The sequence below is a fragment of the Puma concolor genome, chromosome D3 (genome assembly GCF_028749965.1).
Source record: "Puma concolor isolate L17-30 chromosome D3, mPumCon1.1.hap2, whole genome shotgun sequence".
NCBI classification, from domain to species: Eukaryota; Metazoa; Chordata; class Mammalia; order Carnivora; family Felidae; genus Puma; species Puma concolor.
The window spans coordinates 9911444-9935099 of NC_141678.1; the positions used below are offsets into that span (position 1 = coordinate 9911444).

Here is a 23656-nt window from a genome sequence, read left to right on the forward strand (position 1 = left end):
TTTAACAAACTGAGAAAGTAACTGTAGTTCTCTCGCTTCTGTTTTTAAGACAGTCCTCCTTTAATGCTGCAGCAAAGTATCGCTGCAGAGCTAGCAAAGGACCTGGGCATCTTCCAATAAGACCGAGCCTGGGGAAGTTCTATGATTGGAAAAAACAACCCCTACTGGAACTGCAGGCAAAACTGGAAGCCACAGGCACTTGAAAAACTTCTGACTATCAGAGAATGTTGTCCGTACCTATTTCTACTCATTTATGCACCAATGAGGCTAGTTATATCCCATATGGATTCCTGAAATGAACCCTGGTCACTGTAAAAATTAGCAAAATAGATGGACATCAAACCCTAAATAATCATCTTCTTGAATACTTATGTTAGACTTTTCAAGGGAAATTATTTTTAAATTCAAACAAGTAAGTAACTTTTGGAGATAAGAAAATCTGACTCTAATTCTCATATTGTAAAAATCTACTCCAAAGTAAGATGACAGCAACAATGATGACCTTTCCAGAAAGAAAATCCCTGTGTAGACCTTCCCAATTTAACTTTCAACCTCATAGCACAAAGCCTTACAAAGCAGAACGCTGGATTTTCCATTGAAGGATTAAATGTGTTCTTTCAAGAGCAAGCTGGGAATTGAAACACATCAGTCACCCAAGAAAAAACCATCTGGGGATCTCAAAAACTCCCAAGAATAAAAATCAGAACACAGAGCTTTAGCTTTCCAGAGATATTTCTAATACTATTAGGTTTAACACAACACTACAATCATGCTCTTTCTTACCCTCCAAGTCCTATAGGAAACAGTCCACACCACAGTCTCCATTTCCCTATTTTGGGACTCAGGCTAGGCATTAAGGTTGAGGGTACATTTTACTTGCTGTATTGGTTTTTGCTTTTGCCTCTAGGACCCCCCAAAGATTATCTACTTTAGTATGATTAAGTAAGTTCTTTCTTCTTAGTAGTAATAAAAATAAATTCCAAGTAGAGAGTCTTACTTAGTCCCAGATCAATAAAATGATCAGGTTCAGCATCACATATATTCAGATGAATTAGTCACTCCTGCCACACACAACCATCAGCAAAACATCAAAGATAAAAAAAAGTCACTAAGAACAACATACCCTTCTCAAATCACTCCTAAGGATATCTCCCTTCCTATAACAATAACTTGAGTTGTTGTTTTGGAGTGGCTGTTTTCTTTTCAAAACAACTCTTTAGATATAGTATTTGTGGGGGGGAAACTAAAGCTTAATTTTCATTAGTATAAAATAACATACATTATTGACCAAATCATGAATCATATAGTGCTTCTTGAATGCTGGATGATTAAACTGGAGTAAAACCAGCCTCCAGGCTTGGAATAATCCCTTATTTACCCCCAATTGCCACCTCAGAGCTATTTGAGAACAAAACTTTGAAAAGGCATCATCAGTCAATCTTCCTTAGAAATAAGGAATGACAGCCAGATTAATGAGATTTAAGAAACCCTTTTGATTTTTTTTTTTTTTTTGAGTTAATGCAACTTCTTAAAAACTGGGAAAGGGCAATCACAGATACTTCAATACACAGTGCAAAAAGAGATTTATAACTCAACTGCCTACTTGTGCCAGGATACTTTAGAAACCCAAGGTCCTAGAGATGCCCTCGGATCTCCAAGCCAGGCCAGCACCTTCTAAGCAGCATGTTCAGATGCTGATGCCTACACTTCCCTCTCTTCCTGATTAGGAGCTATGACACAAAATGAAGTCTGAACAAAGATACCACCAATCACTGTGGTGGAAAAATGCCATTTGAGGGAGGGGAATAGAGCTTAAAAGCCAAATGATGCACAGCTCACCATCCCTTGCTACACCAGCCTTCTAGGCCTTGCCCTGAGGCTTGTCAGGACATAATTATTGCAAGCTGACAACAATAAACCTATATTCCATTGTTCAGAAATGCTTCTGCCCTGCCTTCTACTTAATACAAAGCTAAAGAATTCAATGGAAGATAGATTAGCCAAAGCTGTTACAGTTATGAAAGGGTTTTTTATTTAAAAAAATCCTCATGACTGTTTGCCAAGAACCACCCCCAAAACCGGCTTCCTGGTCAAGTTCCTTAGTTGCTCTTAGACCGTGAACACAGAAAGCTATGGGTAGATATCTGGCATGGCCAAATTCCAGATGATGAGTCTTAGAAGCACATGAGAACAAAGCAGGCAATGACCATCCTCAAGACGTGCCTTCTTTCTCCTATGTTCTGGGTGGTTTTGCGCAGCTGGTTGACTGACTAGAAACCATATAAAACTTCTGCTTAACTGACAAGTGGAGATCAAGTCTGCTTGCAGTGAAAAATATGGCGCAAATCCCATCCTTTCATTATGGCACATAGCTCTACCTTATTTATTGCTACTTTTAAAAACATACTATTGACAAAAGTTTCTTGAAATGTCCTTCAATTGGTCAATTTCATAATTCTAAGAAAATACAAGTGCACTGGCTACTGGCAAAGGGCACAGTGGTTATAAACTTTAGAAACAAATAAAGGTAACAGAGAGCAGCTGCTACTGCAGAATCTTCCATGGCATCCCAGGCTATGAACTCTTTATGGGCTAGGTCTTACACCCTTAGAAAAAATTTCATAGACAGGGTGCTTGGGTGGCTCAGTCAGTTAAGCATACAACTCTTGATTTCAGTTCAAGTCATGATCTCCTGGTTGAAAGATCAAGCCCCGCATCAGGCTCCACGCTGAGCATAGAGCCTGCTTGGGATTCTCTCTCTCGGTCCCTCCCCTGCTCGCTCTCTCAAAATAAATAAATAAACTTCAAAAAATAAAATAATAAGGGGCGTCTGGGTGGCTCAGTAGGTTAAGCATCCAACATTGGCTCAGGTCATGATCTCATGGTTCACGAGTTAGAGCCCTGCATCAGGCTCTCTGCTGTCAGCACAGAGTCTGCTTCAGATCCTCTGTCCCTCTCTCTCTCTGCCCCTCCCCGACTTGTGCTCTTTTTCTTTCTCTCTCAAGTAAATATTTTAAAAATTCTTTTTAAAAAAAGGATGCAGTCTTTTAAAAAAATAAAAAGTAAAATAAAATAAATACATGAAATAATTTTTTTTTTTTTAAAGGAATTAAAAGACAGGCGCCCTGGGTGGTGCAGTCGGCTGAGTGTCTGACTCTTGATTTCAGCTCAGGTCACGATCTCACAGGTCCGTGGGTTCGGGCCCCACGTTGGGCGCTGCACTGATAGCACGGAGTCTGCTTGGGATTCTCTCTCTCTCCCTCTCAAAATAAATAAATAAATGTTAAAAAAAGAGAAATTAAAAGACAAATCTAGGAAAAATACCACTTTGTAGTCTGTTAACACCTAGTTTTAATTGCACCTTTGCATGGATTCTATTAAACACACCCATTCTAGCAACCACAAAGAACTCTTTACCTCTACCTAACAGCCATGGCGAGTATGCTATGGCCTAAGGGCACTGGCAAGTATGCATGGCACACTTCAACATGTGTACCCACCACACGAGGGAAGATGTTCTCTGAATCGTGTGCATTCAGCGGGCAAGGTCATATTTTTAAAAAGTATTTTTCACTTACATCTTTCTGGTTGGAGTGGAAAAACCTGAGCGCGAAGTTACAGGATTGGGATGCAGCAGCATACTGACCTAGGGACTCGGCATATCGGGTCAAAAGATAGCTAGGTCAGAAGGAAAGAAAAAAAAAAAACCATGTTATACTTACCCACTTCTAGTATCAAACACTGTATTTCAAATTACTATAGCAGAGACATAGCTAGGCACACAGAAAAGTTAAAACATCCTGCCACATAAATTATCTAATTCATGGAATCAAAAAACATTTTTTTTAAAGAGCAAAGTCAATTCAGTTTTGTGGGAGACCTAAAGTTCTATGCCATGCTTTCTTATACTCAGATGATTAACGGGACACAAGGGATAAAGAAAATATACCCTTGATTCATCACAAAGAATAATCAAAATACACATTCAAAGAAGCTCTAAGGTAGGGGCACCTGGGTGGCTCTATTGGTTAAGTGTCTGACTTCGGCTCAGGTCACATCTCACAGTCCATGAGTTTGAGCCCCATGTTGTGTTCTATGCAGACAGCTCAGAGCCTAGAGACTGCTTTGGATTCTGGGTCTCCCTTGCTCTCTGCCGCTCCCCAACTCATGCTCTGTTTCTGTCTCTCAAAAATAAACATTAAAAAAAAATACCGAGGGACACCTGGGTGGCTCGGTTGGTTAAGGGTCCGACTACGGCTCAGGTCATGATCTCATGGTTCGTGGGTTCGAGCCCCGCATCAGGCTCTGTGCTGATAGCTCAGAACCTGGAGCCTGCTTCAGATTCTGTGTTTCCCTCTCTCTCTGCCTCTCCCCCATTTACACTCTGTCCACCCTTTCTCTCAAAAATAAACAAACAAACAAAAAAAAAAAAACCAGGCGCCTGGGTGGCTCAGTAGGTTGGGCGTCCGACTTCGGCTCAGGTTGTGCTCTCACGGTTTGTGAGTTCAAGCCCCGCGTCAGGCTCCATACTGACAGCTCAGAGCCTGGAGCCTGCTTCAGATTCTGTGTCTCTCTTTCTCTGCCCCACCCTCACTTGCACTCTGCCTGTCTCTCAAAAATGAATAAATGTAAAAAAAATTTTTTTTTACAAAAAAACCCCTTCATTAAAGAAAAAGAATCTCTGAGGTCAACAAATGAAGTACATGTGTAAATCTCAAATGCAAAGCAGAAGTCAAGACTTCAAGACAACGTGTGCTAAGAAAAAGTGTTCAAAGTATATAGTTGTTTGCTATCTCTGGGGAAAACTTTCTTGCCTTTTCTAAATTGTGCAAATTTTAAAATTACCACAAAATGCTGGAAGATATAAAAATCTTTCTGCTTTGCAATAGGCCATATAATGGGGGATTACTTAATCTAAAAAGCTTAATAACAGAAACAACTCTGTTGCTAAACTCTAAAAGTCCAAGTTCCATGTAGAAGGACCCCACCGTAGTGTAGCTGGCTGCTCGGTATTCAGAGTATATACTACCAACCCAATGGTGTCATGCTGGATATGCTTAGCATCAAGGCTGGAGTACAGATCCACCACTGGTTCAAATGCACCCAGTACACAGTAGATTCGAACAAGCAGCAATTTGAATTGAGCGTTGGAAGGGCTGTGGATTAATCCCTCTTCCAGCAAAGTCAGGGCCTGCCACACAGCAGTCTCATCACCTAGAATCAAAATGTAACAGCATTATCCACAGTGCTTAACAAAGGGAGGTTTCTCACAAACAAAAGACAAAACTTACTGATGTATCACCTCCCCTAGCTATTTAAAGAATGAGTTTAGGTGTCTCAGAACAAATTTTAGATACATACCTATAAGCAAAATCAGGAATTTCCCTGAATAGAGTCTCTCAACAGTTACCTCACAGTTCTTAATCATGCATCTACAAAAGTGATGCCAACATTAAGCTGCAAGGTCTTATGAAGAAAGTTACGGAATCTCAGAGAATCCTAGATGCTGAGAAGAGATAGACTCTGAAGGAGAACTAGAGTCCACCAACCTTCTCGGTATAAGATTTTCTCTATAAGATTCCAGACAGATGCTCTCACTACACATCATTTTTCTTCCATATGTAACTCTACTATTTGAATGTCAAGTGATACTTGAATAAAACTGTTCACTAATAATCAGACTAATATGACACATTTTTTTTTTTTGTTTGGCCTTCAAAAGGCTCCATGCATCAAGAGTCTTAAAGACCAAGTAACTTCTGTTTTGTGTACCAAAGAAAATATGAAATAAAGATTTATATACAAAAATATTCACTGTACTAATAATGGGGGGACGAGGAAATAAGTTATAGTAAAACCCACACATGGAAAACACCATGCAGCCATGTGACATTAATGAAGAGTTTTTAGTATTAAGGATAAATACTTATTAACGTTCAATAAAACACACACAGTTAAAATTAGTGTGAAGAAATGATCTTCAGTCTGTAAAACATGCACAGAGAGAGAAGGAAATATGCCAAAATATCAGAGTGCCTTTTGGAAGCTGGAAATGGAAGATTAAAATAAACTGTTCTCCAAAATTTGTATAAGCTATTTTTATAGTCAGCAAAAACCTAAACTGAAACTAAAACTTGGGGTGCCTGGGTGGCTCAGTCGGTTGAGCGTCAGACTCTTGATGCTCCGTTGTGGGATTGAGCCCTGCATCCAGCTCTACGCTGAGCGTGAAGCCTGCTTAAGATTTTTGTTCTCTTCTTTCTTTCTCTTTCTCTCTCTCTCTCTCTCTCTCTCCCCCCATCGCCTCTCTCTCCCACTCGTGCTCTTTCTAAAATAAAAATAAAAAAATAAAACTTAAAAAAAATTTAAAGTAAAAGCTCCATGAATTGAGCTTTTAAAATTATATCCTACAGGCTTTTTTTTTAAGAGAGAAGAAACAAGATATAATCGACAATTGGAGCTTTAGATAAATATCATGCATAATCCTAACCAAACTATACACACCTATAATCTATGCAAACTACCATTATGATCTTAGTGTACTGCCTCTGGGCTGGAATTACTTTACATGGTAGTAATCACAACCTGCACCCAATTTTCTGTTCTGCTCTTTGCTTTTAAAGTGTTTTCTGATGTTCCTACATGATCTTCACAATCATAATTTTATTGAATTTAACACTCACTGACCTAAACTCTGGAACAACACTAAATTTAAGGGTCACAGATAGTTCCTGCCCTCAAGAAGCTCAGAAGTGAGTAGAAGAGACGGCTGGACAATTATAATGGAATAAATAATTTTAAGAAGTTCCAGTTATTCAAAGATAACTAGTATTAAAAAAAGATCTCCTTGGGGCACCTGGGTAGCTCAGTAGGTTGAGCATCCAACTTAGGCTCAGGTCATGATCATTTTTTTTTTTCAAAAATTTTTAAATATTTATTTTTGAGAGAGAGAGAGAGAGAGAGAGAGAGAGAGAGAGCAAGTAGAGAAGGGGCAGAGAGTGAGGGAGACACAGAATCTTAAGTAGGGTCCAGGTTCTGAGATGTCATCAAAGAGCCCGATGCAGGGCTTGAACTCAAGAACCGCAAGATCATGACCGGATACGGAACCAGATGGTTAACCTACTGAGCCACCCAGGTCATGATCTTGCCGTTCCTATGTTCAGGCTCACTGCTGTCAGCCGGTCAATGTGGAGCCCGCTTCGGATCCCCTGTCCCCCTCTCTTGCCACCCCTTCCCCACTTGCCCTCTCTCAAAAACCAAAACCAAAAACAAAACATTTAAAAAAAGATCTTAAGATGGAAACAAAATTTTAAATAGGGGAAAAAAGGCTTAATTCTCATCTATTAAATCAAATGTCATAAAGACGTTTTTTACTTTATTTGCCAAATTTAGGCTGTAATTATAGCTTTATGCAAATTCTTCACCAAATCAAAAGAGCATCAAGGATTGATGAGTTTTAAGGCAAAATTTTTCCTTCTTTTTTTTTTTTTTAAAGTAATCTTTTCACCCATTGTGGGGCTTGAAGTCATGACCCCGAGATCAAGAGTCACATGCTCTTCCGACTGAGCCAGCCAGGTACTCCAGGACAAAATTTTTCTAACTAAATGTTGTAACATAACAAAATGATATTACGTTCTGGGATATAATAACGTACAGCATGGTGACTATAGTTAACAATTCCGTACTGTATACTCGAAAGCTGCTAAGCGAGAAGATATTAGTTCTCATTCCAAAGAAAAACAATCTGTGACTGTGAGGTGATCCACGTTCGCTAAATTTACGGTGATAATCATTTCATGGTAGACATATCAAATCATTACATTACATATCTTAAGCTAGTACAAAGTAGTATGCCAATCACATATCAATAAAACTGGAGGGGAAAAAATGACATGCTTAACTCCATATTTTACTTTTGCTAAATCATAAAGAAATGCTTTTCTGCAAAATATTTGACAGCGTCAATGTATTCAAGTGTTCTTCTTAATCTTTCACATTCAAATCAGTCTCTTTCAACATCCTCACCAAATTTCCATAGATTTCTAATCTCTGCCAGATCCACGTTAGACAATGACTGTGCCTCTGATTGGAACACTTCAGTATCATTTTCACCTTCAACAATCCTTGCATCTTTATTATATTGGCAATTTTCCAATGTATTTACACGGTATGATTATGGAAAATTTGCCTAACTTCTTTCTCTCTGCCCTGTCTTTCCCTCATCTATAAAACTGCAACAATCTTAACAGTATTATTATGAGGTTTAAATGAGCTAATTCATATAAGACACTTCCAAGTACCTGATGATCAACAAACGTTAGCTATTATTATATGGGCAGACACACTGCTCAAAGAAACAAGAGATTAGCAAAGCCACAGTCTCTTACGAGCAAGAATGGATGCTAGGGGTAAGTGGGGAAAGGTATCTTATCTGAGTAGGGACCAAATTACTGAGTGGTCAGTTCATTAATGATGTTTTATTACATCCCTATGCACACTCACAATTCTGAGCCTCGGATGACAAGTCTGATAAAAAGGATTTCACCCCCATCTCTGCTGCAATACAGTGCAAGAAGTGCTAGCACAGAGGCACACACAACATCCTACAAAGTTCAGAAGGGGCATAAAATCCGCAATGGGTACGGGGGTAAAATCAAGACAGGCTTGTCAGAGGCACTGTTTGAGTAAAAGTTAGATGAAGAGAGTAAGAAAGTTATTTCAAAGAGAGGCACCACAGTGTTCACTAATAGTAGCAAACCAACCAACCAACAAACAAAACACAATAGATACAGGCTGTAAGTAACCTAAGAATTTGGAGATAGAGGCAGAGGCCAGATGGTAAAGAGCACTGTAAACTACCCTAAAAAGGTTGATCTTTATCCCCAGGAAAACAGGTACCTCTGAAGGATTTTAAGCAGGAGGATGATGAAATCAAAATCAAGTGCTCCACGAAACGACCCCCGAGGGCAGGGGTTTTATCTATATTGCACAGTGCTGTCTCCTGGGCCTTCTGTTTCTTGTGCAGTTTATTCTCGTGAATATGCAACAAGTACCTAAGTTTTTCCCCAAAAAAACTGCTCATAAAAGAAAATGTCAGGAGTGAGCCCTAAAAAAAATGAATCATCTTTTTCATGCTCAATGATACATGACGCCTCCTTCAGCATGGACTGTATTTTTGTCTTAAATAGGCTAATTAGAACTATTCCAAAAAAAGTGCATTCTCCTACATATATATTTTTTAAATGAATACAAAGGGTTATTCCATTCCATGGGCCTATACATCTATCTCTGAAACAGTTTCTCCGTATTTTAATTACTGTAACTTTGTAATTCGCACTTCAGTCATTATTCACTATATTTAGAAATGTTTAAAAACAGAAAAGACAGACAAGAAATAACAAGTGTTGGCAAGGATGTGGAGAAAAAGGACCCCTTGTGCCCTGTTGGTGGGAATATAAGTTGGTGCAGCCACTGTGGAAAGCAATGTGGAGGTTCCTTAAATAATCAGAAATATCACACAATTCAGTAATTCCACTACTGGGTATTACCAAAAGAAAATGAAAACACCAATTCAAAAGGATATATGCACCCCCATGTTTACTGCAGCATTATTTACAACAGCCAAGGTATGGAAGCAAACCAAGTGTCCGTCAATAGATGAATGGATAAAGAAGATGTGGTGTACACACACACACACACACACACACACACACGAATATTATTCAGCCATAGAAAGGAATGAGATCTTGCCATTTCACAACAACATGGATGGACCTACAGTGTTTCATGCTAAATAAGTCAGAGAAGACAAATCCCATATGATTTCACTTATATGTAGAATCTAAAACATAAAACAAACCAAGCATAAACAGACCCATAAATACACAGAACTGGTGGTTGTCGGGGGGGAATGGCAAAAAGAGGGAGTGGGAGGTACAGGCTTCCTGTCCTGGAATGAATAGGGACAGGGGTGAAAGGCACAGGATAGAAAATACAGGCAATGGTACTGTAATAGTGCTGTATGGGGACACACAGTAGCTACATTTATAGCATGATATACAAAATTATTGAATCACTGTGTTGTACACTTGAAATTAATGTGTCAATTATATTTCAATTTAAAACATTTTTTAAATAAAAACGGGCAACTGGGAGGTTCAGTCGGTTAAGCATCTGACTCTTGATTTTGGCTCAGGACATGATCTCACCGTTTTCTAAGTTCGAGCCCCACATCAGGAGCCTGCCTGGACCAGCATGGAGCCTGCTTGGGATTCTCTGCTGGTTTCCCTCTCTCTGCCCCTCCCCCACTCGTGCTGTATGTCTCTCTCAAAATAAACATTTTAATAAATAAAATAATAAAAATAAGAACATATATGCATTGATTTAAAAGATTATCCTGATTAGAGAGAGAGGGATATCTGGGGATGGGTTCTTTTAGAAGCACCCTGGACAACGTCAAAGAAGAAAAACCTAAAAGCATAAATAAAATTCTTGGATTACATAATTAGTCTCAGGATTTATAATCAATAAAAACAAAGCAAAAAGTTAAATTGAAATCACTGTTCCTTACCTGTTTCTCTCCATATATCAATAAGCACATGGACAGCAAGGAGACAGTAATAGTCTGAAAACTGCAATTCGGTTTTCAAACAGGATTTCCCTGTAGGGAAAAAATCCCATATTTGTATTTTAACATTTGTGCAACTATCACTGCCCCAAAGGAGTTTTTTTAAAGCAGGAAAGTGACAGGAGAGGGAAGATAAAGAGAGGAAATGAAAGTAATAAGATTAGCATAAATACCAGAAGAAAATATAAGTCATGAATCAAAAGATTCAAAATAAGGTAAGGCCACACTCAGCTGGACCAGAAGAAAGCGTTCCAGAACAAAGGTGGTATCTGAAATGACCCCAAAGGGAGAGAAGCAAGATTTGGAAGGAGGGTTCAGGTTAAGAAAAGACCAGAAGCCAGGGGCCAGTAAAACTAAAGTAATAGTATGCTCATTACTTCACTTAATGATTTAGAATACAGTTAGAGAAATACTGATGTCATCTGGTCAGATAACTTATATTTTATCACATGTATCTAGCAATCTAAAGATCATCTATTTCTAAACTACATTTTTACTTCACAATTAACAACATTCCTTTAGTGCAATTTCAGTCTATGTATTAAAAATACTAAGGCCTATAAAAGCAGAAAAAGTGACAATTATCATAAACTCCATGTAATTCATAGGAGCCCCAATGTGATAGCTCAATCAGGAAGAATATGGACAACTATAATCACTTAAAACTCCAAACTTAAGAAAGGCTTTACATTAGGACAGTCTTCCCACCTGACAAAATATCCTCCTTGCCAAACTCATTACAACAAGGTGCTCCAGGTGATTAAAAAAAAGGTCTTCTAAAACTTAGCAAATCAGGGAACAACTGCACACTTTGAAAGGCTGCTCACCAAATTCCAGTCCATGCTGGTACCTTAACATCAATTCTCTGACCACACTCTGTTTCTGATTTTTATCCAGAGTGTGGTACAAGCCAAGTAACCTCGTCAGCTGCACCACACATAAATGTTGCTGCAGAGCTCTGATGTCGGCAGGCAGTGCCAACTTATCCTCTGTTGGTGTCGACAAAGGAACAACTCCAAGTAATTGATTAATAAACTGCAAAGTAGAAAAAAAGGAGCACAGATCTCAAAACAGAACTAGTCTCTGGTAGGCATTAACAAATTAAACATTAACAAATGTTGAAATGGTCTAGAAAAAGACATCAAGGAAAAAGTACAAATTAAAACCCCTTTAGTAGATCATTTTCTATCTACCAAAATTAAACAAAAAAAAAATTTTTTTTTCTTTTAATGTTTATTTATTTTTGAGAGAGAGAGAGACAGAGTTCTAGTGGGGAGGGGCAGAGAGAGAGAGAGAGAGGGAGGGAGAGGGAGAGAGAGAGAGAGAGGGAGAGGGAGAGAGAGAGAGAGAGTGAGAGAGAGAGGAGACACAGAATCTGAAGCAGGCTCCAGGCTCCAAGCTATCAGCACAGAGCCCAATGCGGGGCTTAAACCCACGAACCATGAGATCATGACCCGAGCCGAAGTCAGACACTTAACCAACTGAGCCACCCAGGTGCCCCTAAAACAAAAAAAAATTTCTAACAGCACATAATGCTGGTAAAATGCCAATAAAAATAGTACACTCATTCACTGCTGGCCACAAGTATTGGTCAATACCAGGTACTATACTAACTAAAAGATTAAAAGAAATGTGAAAATGAGGCACCCAGCTGGCTCAGTCGGTTGAGCGTCCAACCTCAGCTCAGGTCGTGATCTCATGGTTCATCAGTTCGAGTCCCACGTCGGGCTCTCTGTTGTCAGCACAGAGTCCACTTCAGATCCTCTGTCCCCCTCTCTCTCTGTCCCTCCCCTGCTCACACTCTCTCTTGCTCTCTCATAAATAAAAAATAAACATTAAAAAAAAGAATTGCAAAAAGGTTTCATAAATTACAGCATATCAACATACTATATAGTGTGGCAATGAAAAGTTTAATTAGGAAACTGCAAAGAGCACAGTACCAAAAACAAAATTGATATACGAGTAAATTCTTAAAGAAAACGTTACACACTGAGAGGAATAGTTATGTCATATCAGTGGCCTTAACTTGCTTTTTAATTGTTGTATTTTGACATAATTATGGATTTGCATGCAGTTGTAAGAAATAATACAGAGAGATCCCATGTACCTTTCTCATCCAGTTTCTCCCAACGGTAACACCTTGTCTTAAAATGTTTTTAATTCCAGGGACACCTGGGTGGCCCAGTTGGTTAAGCATCGGACTTCAGCTCAAGTCATGATCTCATGGTTCGTGAGTTCGAGCCCCATGTTGGACTCTGTGCTACCAGTTCAGAGCCTGGAGCCTGCTTCACATTCTGTGACTCCCTCTCTCTCTGCCTCTCCCCTGCTCACATTCTGTCTCTCTGCCTCTCAAAATATAAACGTTAAAAAAAAAATTTTAATGTGTTTGAATCTTTAAATTTGGAATTAAAAAAACATGTATCATTCCCATTACACGTTATTAAACATGGGCTTACTACTCACTGCCAAAATCCTATTAAGGTGACAACAAAACATCAAACCACAAGGATCACGAACATGTGAAAAGCAGACAGCAAACAAACACTAACAGGATTTCAAAGATAAAAAGCAGCAGAAGGGCAGGTGTCAAGTGCTAACCGATGCACAGGGCAGAAATCTAACACACACAAGGGGCAGCAAGTCTATTCCTGACACAGAACCTTAGAAGGCAGAAATTCAGGGCCCCAGAAAGCCCAAGTGTTGGTGGGACTGAAATGGAAGAACAATTAAATTCCATCTAAGAAGTCTGACTGCTCCCTAGCTCATAGACTGACTTCCTAAACCCAGCAGATGCCTGTAGGTATAGTCCCAAGGAGAAGCTGAACCAGAGGCACTATAGATTCACAGACAACAGGTATAGCTAGAAATGGGGATAAAGTGCTATTTTTAATTGTCTGAGGAAACTCCACAGTTTTCCACAGTGGCTACACCAGCTTGCATTCCCACCAACAGTGCACAAGGGTTCTTTATTCTCCACCTCCTCACCTATCATGTGATCCAGGAATCGCACTACTGGGTATCTACCCAAATACAAAAACACCAATTCAAAACGATATATGCACTATGTTTATTACAGCATTACTTACAATAGCTAAATTATGGAAGCACCCCAAGTGTCCATTGACACACAATGGATTACTGAGCCACAAAAAAGAATGAAATCTTGCCATTTCCAACTACATGGATAGAGCCAGAGAGTACAATGCTAAGAGAAATAAGTCAGAGAAAGACTAATACTGCCTGATTTCACTCATGTGGAATTTAAGAAAGAAAACAAACGAACAAAGGGGAAGAAAAAAGAGACAAACCAAAAAACAGTCTTAACTATAGAGAACTGATGGTTCCCAGAGGGAAGGTGGGTAGGGGGAATGGGTGAAACAGGTGAAGGGGATAACAAGTACACTTATGATAAACACTGATTAATGTAAAGAATTGATGAATCATTATATTGTACACCTGAAACTAATTTAACACTGTATATAAACTATACTGGAATTAAAATTAAATAAATAAAAAGATAAAATCTCTGTATTAGGAAAGGAAAGGAAAGGGAAAAGAAAACAAACGAAACAAGGACAAAGTGAAACTCCATTATTCGGTGATGCGCACCCTGGCCCCCACCCCCCAACTCCCAACCAGATCCCAGAATGCCACCTGCCAAATGTTTGAGACACCAAACACAGACGATGGCAAACAGGCTCCGTGAAAAGTATTTCTAGGGGCACCTGGGTGTCTCAGTTGGCTGATTTCAGCTCAGGTCACAATCTCATGGTTCATGAGATCGAGCTCCGAGTCAGGCTCTGCACTGACAGCACGCAGTATGCCTAGGATTCTCTCCCTCCCTCCCTCTCTGTCCCTCCCCTGCTGGTGCTCTGTCTCTCTCTGTCTCTCTCTGTCTCTCTGTCTCTCTCTCTCTCTCTCAAAATAAACAAACATGAAAAAATAAACAAAGATAAATAAACATGAAAAAAAATTTTTTTTAAGAATTTCAAGGGGCGCCTGGGTGGCTTAGTCAATTAAGCGTCTGACTTTGGCTCAGGTCATGATCTCATGGTTCATGGGTTTGAGCCCCGTGTCGGGCTCTGTGCTGACAGCTTGCTCAGAGCCTGGAGCCTGCTTCGGATTCTGTGTCTCCTTCTTTTTATGCCCCTCCCTTGCTCATACTCTGTCTCTCTCTGTCTCTCAAAAATAAATAAATGTTAAAAAAAAATAGTAAAATAAAAAAATAAAGTATTTCTGAGGTGAGGGGCAGGGGATGGAGGAGGTTTGGGGGAGAACAGAACATATTACCACCTCATGTATTAAACTAACAGAGTTTTATACTTGTATGGTTCTGTCCAATTGACTGGGGTGAATCAAACAAAACAATCTTAACTCCAAGAAAGAAAGTTGTTTGAGAAAGGTAATCTCCGTATACAAAGTGGCTCAGCCTTCGGTCATAAAAATATAAATTCTGAATAATGACTGAACTAAACTGGGGAGAAAGTATGTAAGAAGAGAAGGGAGATGTTGTAAATGAGATGATCATCTTCAGTGGTGGGGCTCCAACAGATGAAGACTATAACTATAAAAATAAACGAATACCCGGACAAGTCTATAACTTAGAAATACGGAGGTAAATAACAGAAGAAACAGGAGTTGAGTGATTTGCCTGTAGAGCGCCAGAACCAGGGTGAAGGTGGCAAAGAGCTACTGCTGTTTTTCAACAAAAGCCTTCTAGTACTACCTGGCTTTTTAACTTTATACATGTAATATTTTCTACACAAATAAAAATTAAAGTAAAATAAACCACCCCCCTCCCCACGCTGTGCAGTTTCACATCTGTAACAATTTTGCTTCAATTTATCTCCAATTGTATGAAATTTAATTATTATGATCAGGTAATCATTTGCAACAAAGAAACTAAAGCACTGGTCTCCATGCTTTTGATTAAATGCCTGTATAGCTTCTACTGCCAGCTGTTCCACTGTTGTAAACCATTTTATATATTAGTGATGTTTACTATTAATGCCTTCTTTAGGGAATGCTTAAAGAATCTTCCAAATAGGTTTTGTCATAAAAGAATACATTCATTCTTTATTTCAGTCTGTATAGTTTTACTACTGTACAAAAAGCTTCTTTAAAAACTGGAATCATATGTTTAGCTTAAAATTCCAAGGCAAAGAAAACAGAAGATAAAAACATCACCCTGGTTGAGCCACTTCAAGATAACTGGATTCAATGGCCTACTTTAAAAGCATTTGGCTCCTAATTAATTGGGACTACAGTTCTCAGCCTGAACTTTACTCAAACAGTTTAATCCTCTGACAAATACACTGCTGAGTAGCAGGATTTTTAGCTATTGAAGTCATCCTACATTTAAAAAGTTTTGGCAGCAAAATTACCCCTCAATGAAAAATTTAAGTGGAATTACAAATTCATTGCAACAGCTTCACATCCTTTGTCTCACAGAACAAAGACTACCTATCACTGACAGTATCCCAGCATTTCTAGAGGGTTCCTCTCCACAGATTATTAATATATGAGGTCATGTGAGGTGACCTAAGATTGTCAAACATAACCAACAGAGTAGATCTCCTTGTACTAGATTTATGTTAGCAAAACTTTATGAATCTCAGCTGAAAGCCATTTAAGGTTTCCTCTAATGCAGTCCCATCATTTAGTGCTTCAACTTACAAGATGGGAAGGACACTAAGATCAATTGTTCCAAATCTTAGCACTTACACATAATACATGCAACAAACATTAACTGAAGGCCTGTCCCATGTGGTTCTCCCATGTGGTTCTAGATTCTGCTTAAATCCCACCAGCACCATGAAACTCACACACTACATTTTTAGAGAATTCTATTAAAAAAAAATCTATTTTTCACTGGCCAAATTCCAAGTTCCCTGTAACAATTTCCTGCTGGTCTCAATTCTCATCCGCTTTTTATAAGGGAGCTTTTCAAATATGAGAAAAGGACTCTGTCCTCATCAGACCAAACCTCTCTCTTCCACTCAACTATTTCTCTCTCATACGTTTTCACGTCCTCCTACAACCCAGGATCCAGTTTCTGGATTAATTACAATTGTAAATGTAATTAATTGTAATTAATCCAGAAACTTCTAAAGCTTGGCCTGAGCCCTGTAACATGGTGCTCCAAGAATAGCTTTACTAAATCAAAGAGAATGGTGAGCCTCATTTCATAACTAAATACAGACCACTGGCGACTTACCAGTTTCGGAAAACACTGCTCCATCTGCCCTAGATGTGTCACCTCAAGACTGCCAAGTATCAAACCTGATGGACTGAAGACATGACTCACCAAACATAGTCTAGTCACCTCCACTATGGGAGGTGACAGAAGGCTTTCTGAGAGAACAGGTGGTGGCACCCCTGCATTAGGAAGGCTTCCAACCTTCACTAATTACAGAGGCACTAATGAGTAAAGCCGACCAGAGTCACAGACTTTCTTTATACATGCCAGTATTTCTTTATGTGGTGCTCTCTCCTACTCTACATACACTGTCCTTCCAATTGATAGAATGCTCCAGCTGCCTGTTACCAGGGATACTCTGGATAAATGTTGCCATGGATGAGGAGTCTAAAAACAAGGTTCTCCATCTCATTATGTAACAATCTTACATTGGTTCATTCACATCAAAAACTCCCAATATATGACAACTAACCACAGTGTGGTACTCTAGATTAGATCGCAGAACAGAAAAAGGATATTAATGGGAAAACTGCAGAAATCTAGATAAAATCTAGAGGTTATAGTAATGTACCAATGTCAATTTCTTAGTTGTTGACAAGTGTACCATGGTAATTTAAGATGTTAACAAGGTAGGTGAAGGGTGTAGTGTAATTTTCTGCACTATCCAAGTGAGTTTTCTGTAAATTGAAAAGTATTCCAAAATAAATGCATCGAAATGTAAAATTTTGCTCTTCAAAGGATCCTGTTAAAGGACGAAAAGACAAGCTACAGACTGGGAGAAAACGTGAAACCACATATCTGACAAAGGACTTGTATCTAGAATAGTTAAACTCTCAAAACTCAACAGTAAAAACACAAAACCAACTAGAAAACAAGCAAAAGATAGAAGAACACATCTCAATGAGAATATAAAGATGGCAAATAAGCACATGAAAAGATGTTAAACATCACTAACCATTAGGAAAATACACATTAAAACCATTATAAAATATCACTACACACCTATGAGAATGGCTAAAATAAAAAAATAGTGACAACACTAAGTGCTGATGAGGACACAGAGAAACTGAATCACTCATACACTGCTAACAGGAATTTAAAATGGTACAGTCACCATGAAAAAGTTTGGTCATATCTTAAAAAAAAAAAAAAGACTAAACATGCAGCTATCTTGCTCTACTGGTCATTTTCCTCAGAAAAATGAAGGCTTAAGTTCACACAAAAAACCTGCACACAAATGTTCACAGAAGCTCTGTTTGTAACAGCCAAAAACAGGAAACTGTATGTCCTTCAACAGGTTAAAGAAATGGTGGCACATCCATAACACAGAACACTATTCAGCAATACAAAAGACTGAACTAGTAATACATGTAACATGGATGAATCTCCAGAGAATTATGCTGAGAGGAAAAAGGGCCAATCTGAAAATGTTACATATAATATGATTCAGATTCAGCTATACAACATTCTCAAAATAACAAAATTACAGAAATAGAAGACATTATTGTGGTTGCCGGGGGAGGGGGTGAAAGCAGGAGAGAGAGCTGCAGGGAAAAGTTTGCAGGTAAAAAAGGCAGCCACCGAATCTGGTGGCGAAGCTGTTCTGTATCCTGACTCTAGTGGAGGTCACCGAATCCACTGCACTACATACCACACTAAACACACATGTAAGGTACCACACGTACACACACAAATGTCACAGTGAAATCTGAAAAAGGTCAATGGATTGTATCGATGTCAATTTCCTAATTAAGTTATTATACTGTAGTTATGCAAGATGTTACCACTGGGGCAAAATGGGAAGGAGTATAAAGAGATCTCTGTATTATTTCTTACAACTACGTATAAATCTACAATTATCTCAAAACACACATACACACACACACACACACACACACACACACACACACACACACTACAAAACAAAAAAGACAATCCAATTATCTTCCTTGTGGCTTAACAAGAAATCATGTCTTCATCTGATAGCACCTAGAGTCCCTGCTTGCTAGAGCAGTTATCTTGATATCTAGCATCCACCAACTTACATACAGTTACCCTTGTTACCCTCAATACAAGCACCCAACAGGATTCTGAAGTATACTTACTTTTGTACACTGTGTAGCAGGCAAGAGGTCAACAAACACCTTGAGGTCTGTAAAACAGCAAGGCTTATCCCCAAACTTTTTAAAATACTGGAACATTAATTCTTCTGGATCACCTAAGAGAGAAAACAAAAATCAATAAATTAACTCAAGGACTGAAATAATTTTTATATTAAGAGGTATGATTTGAAAAATATTTATTTCAATTAAATAAAAATTCTGCTTGAGTGCTTAAATGAGAATGGCAGTGAGGGCTGGAGGATGGCTTGCCCATTTAAAACTCAACAAACACTTTAAAAAGAAGTTGAATCTTACAAAATCAGCTTACATGTTATTACATGTAGGAAACATGATGCTTTCCATTGAATTAAAGTTTAAATAGCTAAAAAGTTTTCATTAAAGTTTAAATAAAGACTTAAGTTTATAAACAAACATTAAACAAGCACGTTTCTTTCCACAGTTCCTGAAATACTTACCAAGTATTAAATAAATGTTAACTAAGTGGAAGGGAATGTTTAACAGGCACACCAACGGAGAGAAAATAAATGAGGAGAGTCACAAGCCAGTAACTCCAACAAGATCATTCACTATGGAAAATTTAAACCTGGATCTGCAGAAAGCTACCAGTTCCTTTTATTTTTCCTCACATTAAAAACAAAATAATAGGGGCACCTGGGTGGCTCCGTCAGTTGAGCATCCGACTTCAGCTCAAGTCATGATCTCACAGTTTCTGAGTTCAAGCCCCACATCAGGCTCACTGCTGTCAGTACAGAGCTCACTTCAGATCCTCCTTCCCCCCCTCTCTCTTTCCCTACCTGCTGGCACTCTGTTTCAAAACTACGTAAACATTAAAATAATAATAATAATAATAATAATAATAATAATAGTAAGATACTCTCAAACTGAACTAGATTTAAGCAGCAGAGATTTTGGGGGCACCTGGGTGGCTCTGTTGGTTAAGTCAGCATCCAACTTTTTTCCTTTTTTAATATTTACTTATTTTTGGGAGAGCACCAGCGGGGGAGGGGCAGAGAGAGGGTGACAGAGGATCCAAAGCAGGCTCTGTGCTGACAGGCTGACAGCAGCAAGCCTGATGTGGGGCTTGAACTCACAAACTGCAAGATCATGACCTGAGCCGAAGTCACTCAATGGACTGAGCCACCAAGGTGCCCCAACCATCTGACTCTTGATTTCAGACTCTTGATTTCAGTTCAGGTCATGATCCCAGGGTTGTAAGATCAAGCCCCAATTCAGGCTCTGAGCTGACAGTGCAGAGCCTGCTTGGGATTCTCTCTCTCCCCTTCCCCGCCCCTTCCCTGCTAGCGTTCTCTCTCTCTCTCAAAATAAACATTTTTTTAAAAAATTAAAATAAGAAACATAAAATTTTAACCTGGAATTTCGGTAAGATTTTAGGTCTTGGTTCCTATTCACAATTCTGGGAACAGAAGTCCATGGCTTTCATCAGATTCTCATAGGACTATAATCCAAGTCACTAAGAATCACTCACTCGTCTGGGTAAAAAACATTTTGTGCAGAAGCCCCTGGCTGGCTCAGTCGGTACAGCATGCAACTCCTGATCTCAGGGTCATGAGTTCAAGCCCCCTGTTGGAGGTAGAGTTTACTTCAAAAAGAATTTTGGGTAGACTAGACAAAGTCACAAATTTCTGGGGCACCTGGGTGGCTCAGTGTCCAACTGATTTCAGCTCAGGTCATGATGATTTCACGGTCTGTGGAATCAAGCCCCACATTAGACTCTGTAATGACAACACAGAGCCTGCTTGGGATTCTCTCTCCCTCTCTCTCTGCTCCTCCCTGGCTCGCATGCATGTGCATACTCTCACTCTCACTCTCTCTCTGTCACAAAAAATAAATAAATAAATTTTAAAAAGTCACAAATTTCTAACATGAAGGCTGGTGAGAGGGAAGAAAAAGACAAGAGATAGATACAGCCAAGTGTCAATGCAGATTCAAACTTTTCTATCCAGCTTTGGAAAAAAAGCAATTCTTTGGAATCTATCTCAACATTTTGCAGAGGGTCACATGAAAATTTTCGTTTGCATTTCTGGAAATAACAGAGACTAAGGTTCCTTAAGTAGACCTACAGAAGTCAACATGGAATTCAAAACTGGTTGTGAGAGGTACACCTGGGTAGCTCAGTCGGTTGAGCATCTGATTCTAGACTACAGCTCAGGTCATGATCCCAAGGTCATAGAATCAAGCCCTGTGTCAGGCTCCACTCTGAATGTGGAGCCTGCTTAAGATTCTCTTTCTTGGGGATCCTGGGTGGCTCAGTCAGTTAAGTGTCCAACTTTGGTTCAGGTCATGATCTCGCAGTTCGTGGGTTCAAGCCCCACATCGGGTTCTGTGCTGACAGCTATGAGTCTGGAGCCTTCTTTGGATTCTGTGTCCCCCTCTCTCTGCCCCACCCCCTCTCACGTGCACACGTGTTCCCTCTCTCTCTCTCATAAATAAATGAGCATTTTAAAAAAAAGAACCATTTTCAGGGTGCCGGGGTGGCTCAGTTGGTTAAGCATCTGACTTCGGCACAGGTCACAACCTCACAGTTTATCAGTTGGAGCTCTGCATCAAGCTCTCTGCTGTCAGCTTCAGATCCTCTGTCCCCCTCTCTCCGTCCCTTCCCCACTTGTGCATTCTCTCAATTAAAAAAAAAAAAAAAAAATTTTTTTTCAGGTACCTAGGTGACTCAGTTGGTTAAGTGTCTAACTCAGGTTCGGCTTGGGTCACAATCTCACGTTTCATGAGATGGAGCCCCACAATGTGCTCTGCGGTGACAGCACAGAGCCTGCTTGGGATTCTCTCTCCCTGTCTCTCTTTGCCCCTCCTCATGCTCACACAAATGTGCTCTCTCTCAAAATAAATAAATAATCATTTTTTAAAAAGGCATTTTCAAATAAACATCTAAGCACTTCATCAAATTTCCTGAAGGCATTTCTTCATGCTTTACTATCCAAATCATGTTTTTTCTCCTATCTTGTCATTGTCCTTGTAAATTTTCTCTTTAACTGTTAATTGCTCTAACTCCACCAGATGTTGTTTTGTCAATGGTTTTCTGAGCGCTTGGAGATTTTCAAGAAACTTTCCATCCTCTTCATGAAATCTTAGAACTTTTACAAAACTGGTTATTTTACTTTGAAACTGATTTTGACATTAATGTCAGGTCAAAAAGAATGCCTGAAAAAGACTCTGGTGGAATAGGAAGAGATGCTAATGTTAAGTCAAGTTGAAGATGTGATCGAGGGCTAATTTTATCAGTAATCCATTTGTTAGTAAATATTTTCATGTTATGAAGATGTCTGCTTCCCAAACATGACGGCATCATCGTATACCTCACATAATGACCTCACAAAATTCACATAATGAATACTGCACTTGGGTATGGAAGGCATCCCTGCATCTTCTCCAGGGTTCCCAAATAATATTAGGGTTTCTTACCTAGTTTGTACTCATCATTAAAACCTTGACGTCTTAAACGTCTAATCAGTTCCAGTTTAGCAAGATGTGGTCCTCGGAGATGGCGGGAACTTTTAGATTCTTCTGTTATCCGATCTTCTATAAATTTCACAGCTTCTTCTGCAGAATAATGGACTTCTCCTTCTAAAGAGCTAGGTGTAAACACATGAAAAAGGTATTTTGTGCCTCTACTGTCTGTCCCAAAACTTAAAGTGAAGCCAAATTGATTTCAAAAAACAAATTAAAAAATAAAAAGCATTCTGATAATTATAAAATAACATGGGGGCAAAAGAGAACTAGGCGCACATTCTGACAGGTAACATAGGATATGATTACTCCCAATTTTGGCATCTGATTACTACACAGTGACTAACTACCTATACCTCTTTCTTAAAAAGACAAGGGATCACTTTATATATATCAAATATCACCTAATAAAAAGTCTAAGTAAATTTTACTTTACTGCTTGAATGAAGGCTAAGAAAATTCAGATGATTTAGTTAATATTACAAAGTAAGCACAAGCTCATCAGCATCTTAAATCCTGCTTATGTATTCACTTTTCAAAAAGATTCCATTCATGTTTATTATATTATCTGTAATATCAAAAAAAAAAAAAAAAAAAGGAAATCAGCAACAATCCAAGTGTCCATCAGTCCATCCACAAGAGACACGTTAAATGAATTACAGTACATCTCTAAAATGGGAGTTCTCTTAAGTCACTAAAAAAGAATGAAACAGATCTCTATGTACCAAAAATGGAAAAATGCCCAAGATATATTTTAAGGGAGAAAATACCAAGTTGCAAACCACTAATATGATTGCATTTTTATGTTAAATAAGGGGAATAATTATGTTAGTATATGGACAGAAATAAATCTAGAAGAAAAAACTCTAAACTGCCATCAAGAGTTATCTCTGGGGGCACCTGGCTGGCTCAATTAGCAGAGCATGCGACTCCTGATCTTGGGGTCGGGGTCATGAGTTCAAGCCCCACACTGAACAGAGAGCTCACTTCAAGAAAAAAAAAAAAAAGGAAGAGAGAGAGAAAGAAAGAGAGAGAGAGAGAGAGAGATCGCTCTTTGGATCAATTATAACTCAATAAAAGTGGAAAAAGGTAAAAAAAAAATGTTATTTCTGGGATGGTAGGATAATCAGGAACTAACACTTTCTACACCATATATTTCTCCACTAGTTTAACATTTTTACAATGAACATATTTATTTTACAATAAAAAAAATGAAAAATCTTATTTTGAAAG

At 38.8% G+C, this 23656-nt stretch overlaps 1 protein-coding gene across 4 annotated transcripts in view; it reads right to left on the bottom strand.

Annotated features, from left to right (window-relative positions):
- NAA25 (N-alpha-acetyltransferase 25, NatB auxiliary subunit) overlaps positions 1-23656 on the bottom strand; it is an 80265-nt gene that overhangs the window by 27819 nt on the left and 28790 nt on the right. For all 4 annotated transcript variants that reach the window (XR_015242228.1, XM_086681702.1, XM_086681703.1 and 1 more), the window contains exons 10-15: positions 22379-22548; positions 18929-19041; positions 11452-11659; positions 10568-10657; positions 5034-5214; positions 3579-3678 (exon numbers count right to left, since the gene is read on the bottom strand). Coding sequence is in view for 3 of the 4 variants with exons in the window: in XM_086681702.1 (XP_086537828.1) it covers positions 3579-3678; positions 5034-5214; positions 10568-10657; positions 11452-11659; positions 18929-19041; positions 22379-22548 (862 nt within the window). In the remaining variant the exon portion in view is untranslated. The remainder of the gene's footprint in view (positions 1-3578; positions 3679-5033; positions 5215-10567; positions 10658-11451; positions 11660-18928; positions 19042-22378; positions 22549-23656) is intronic.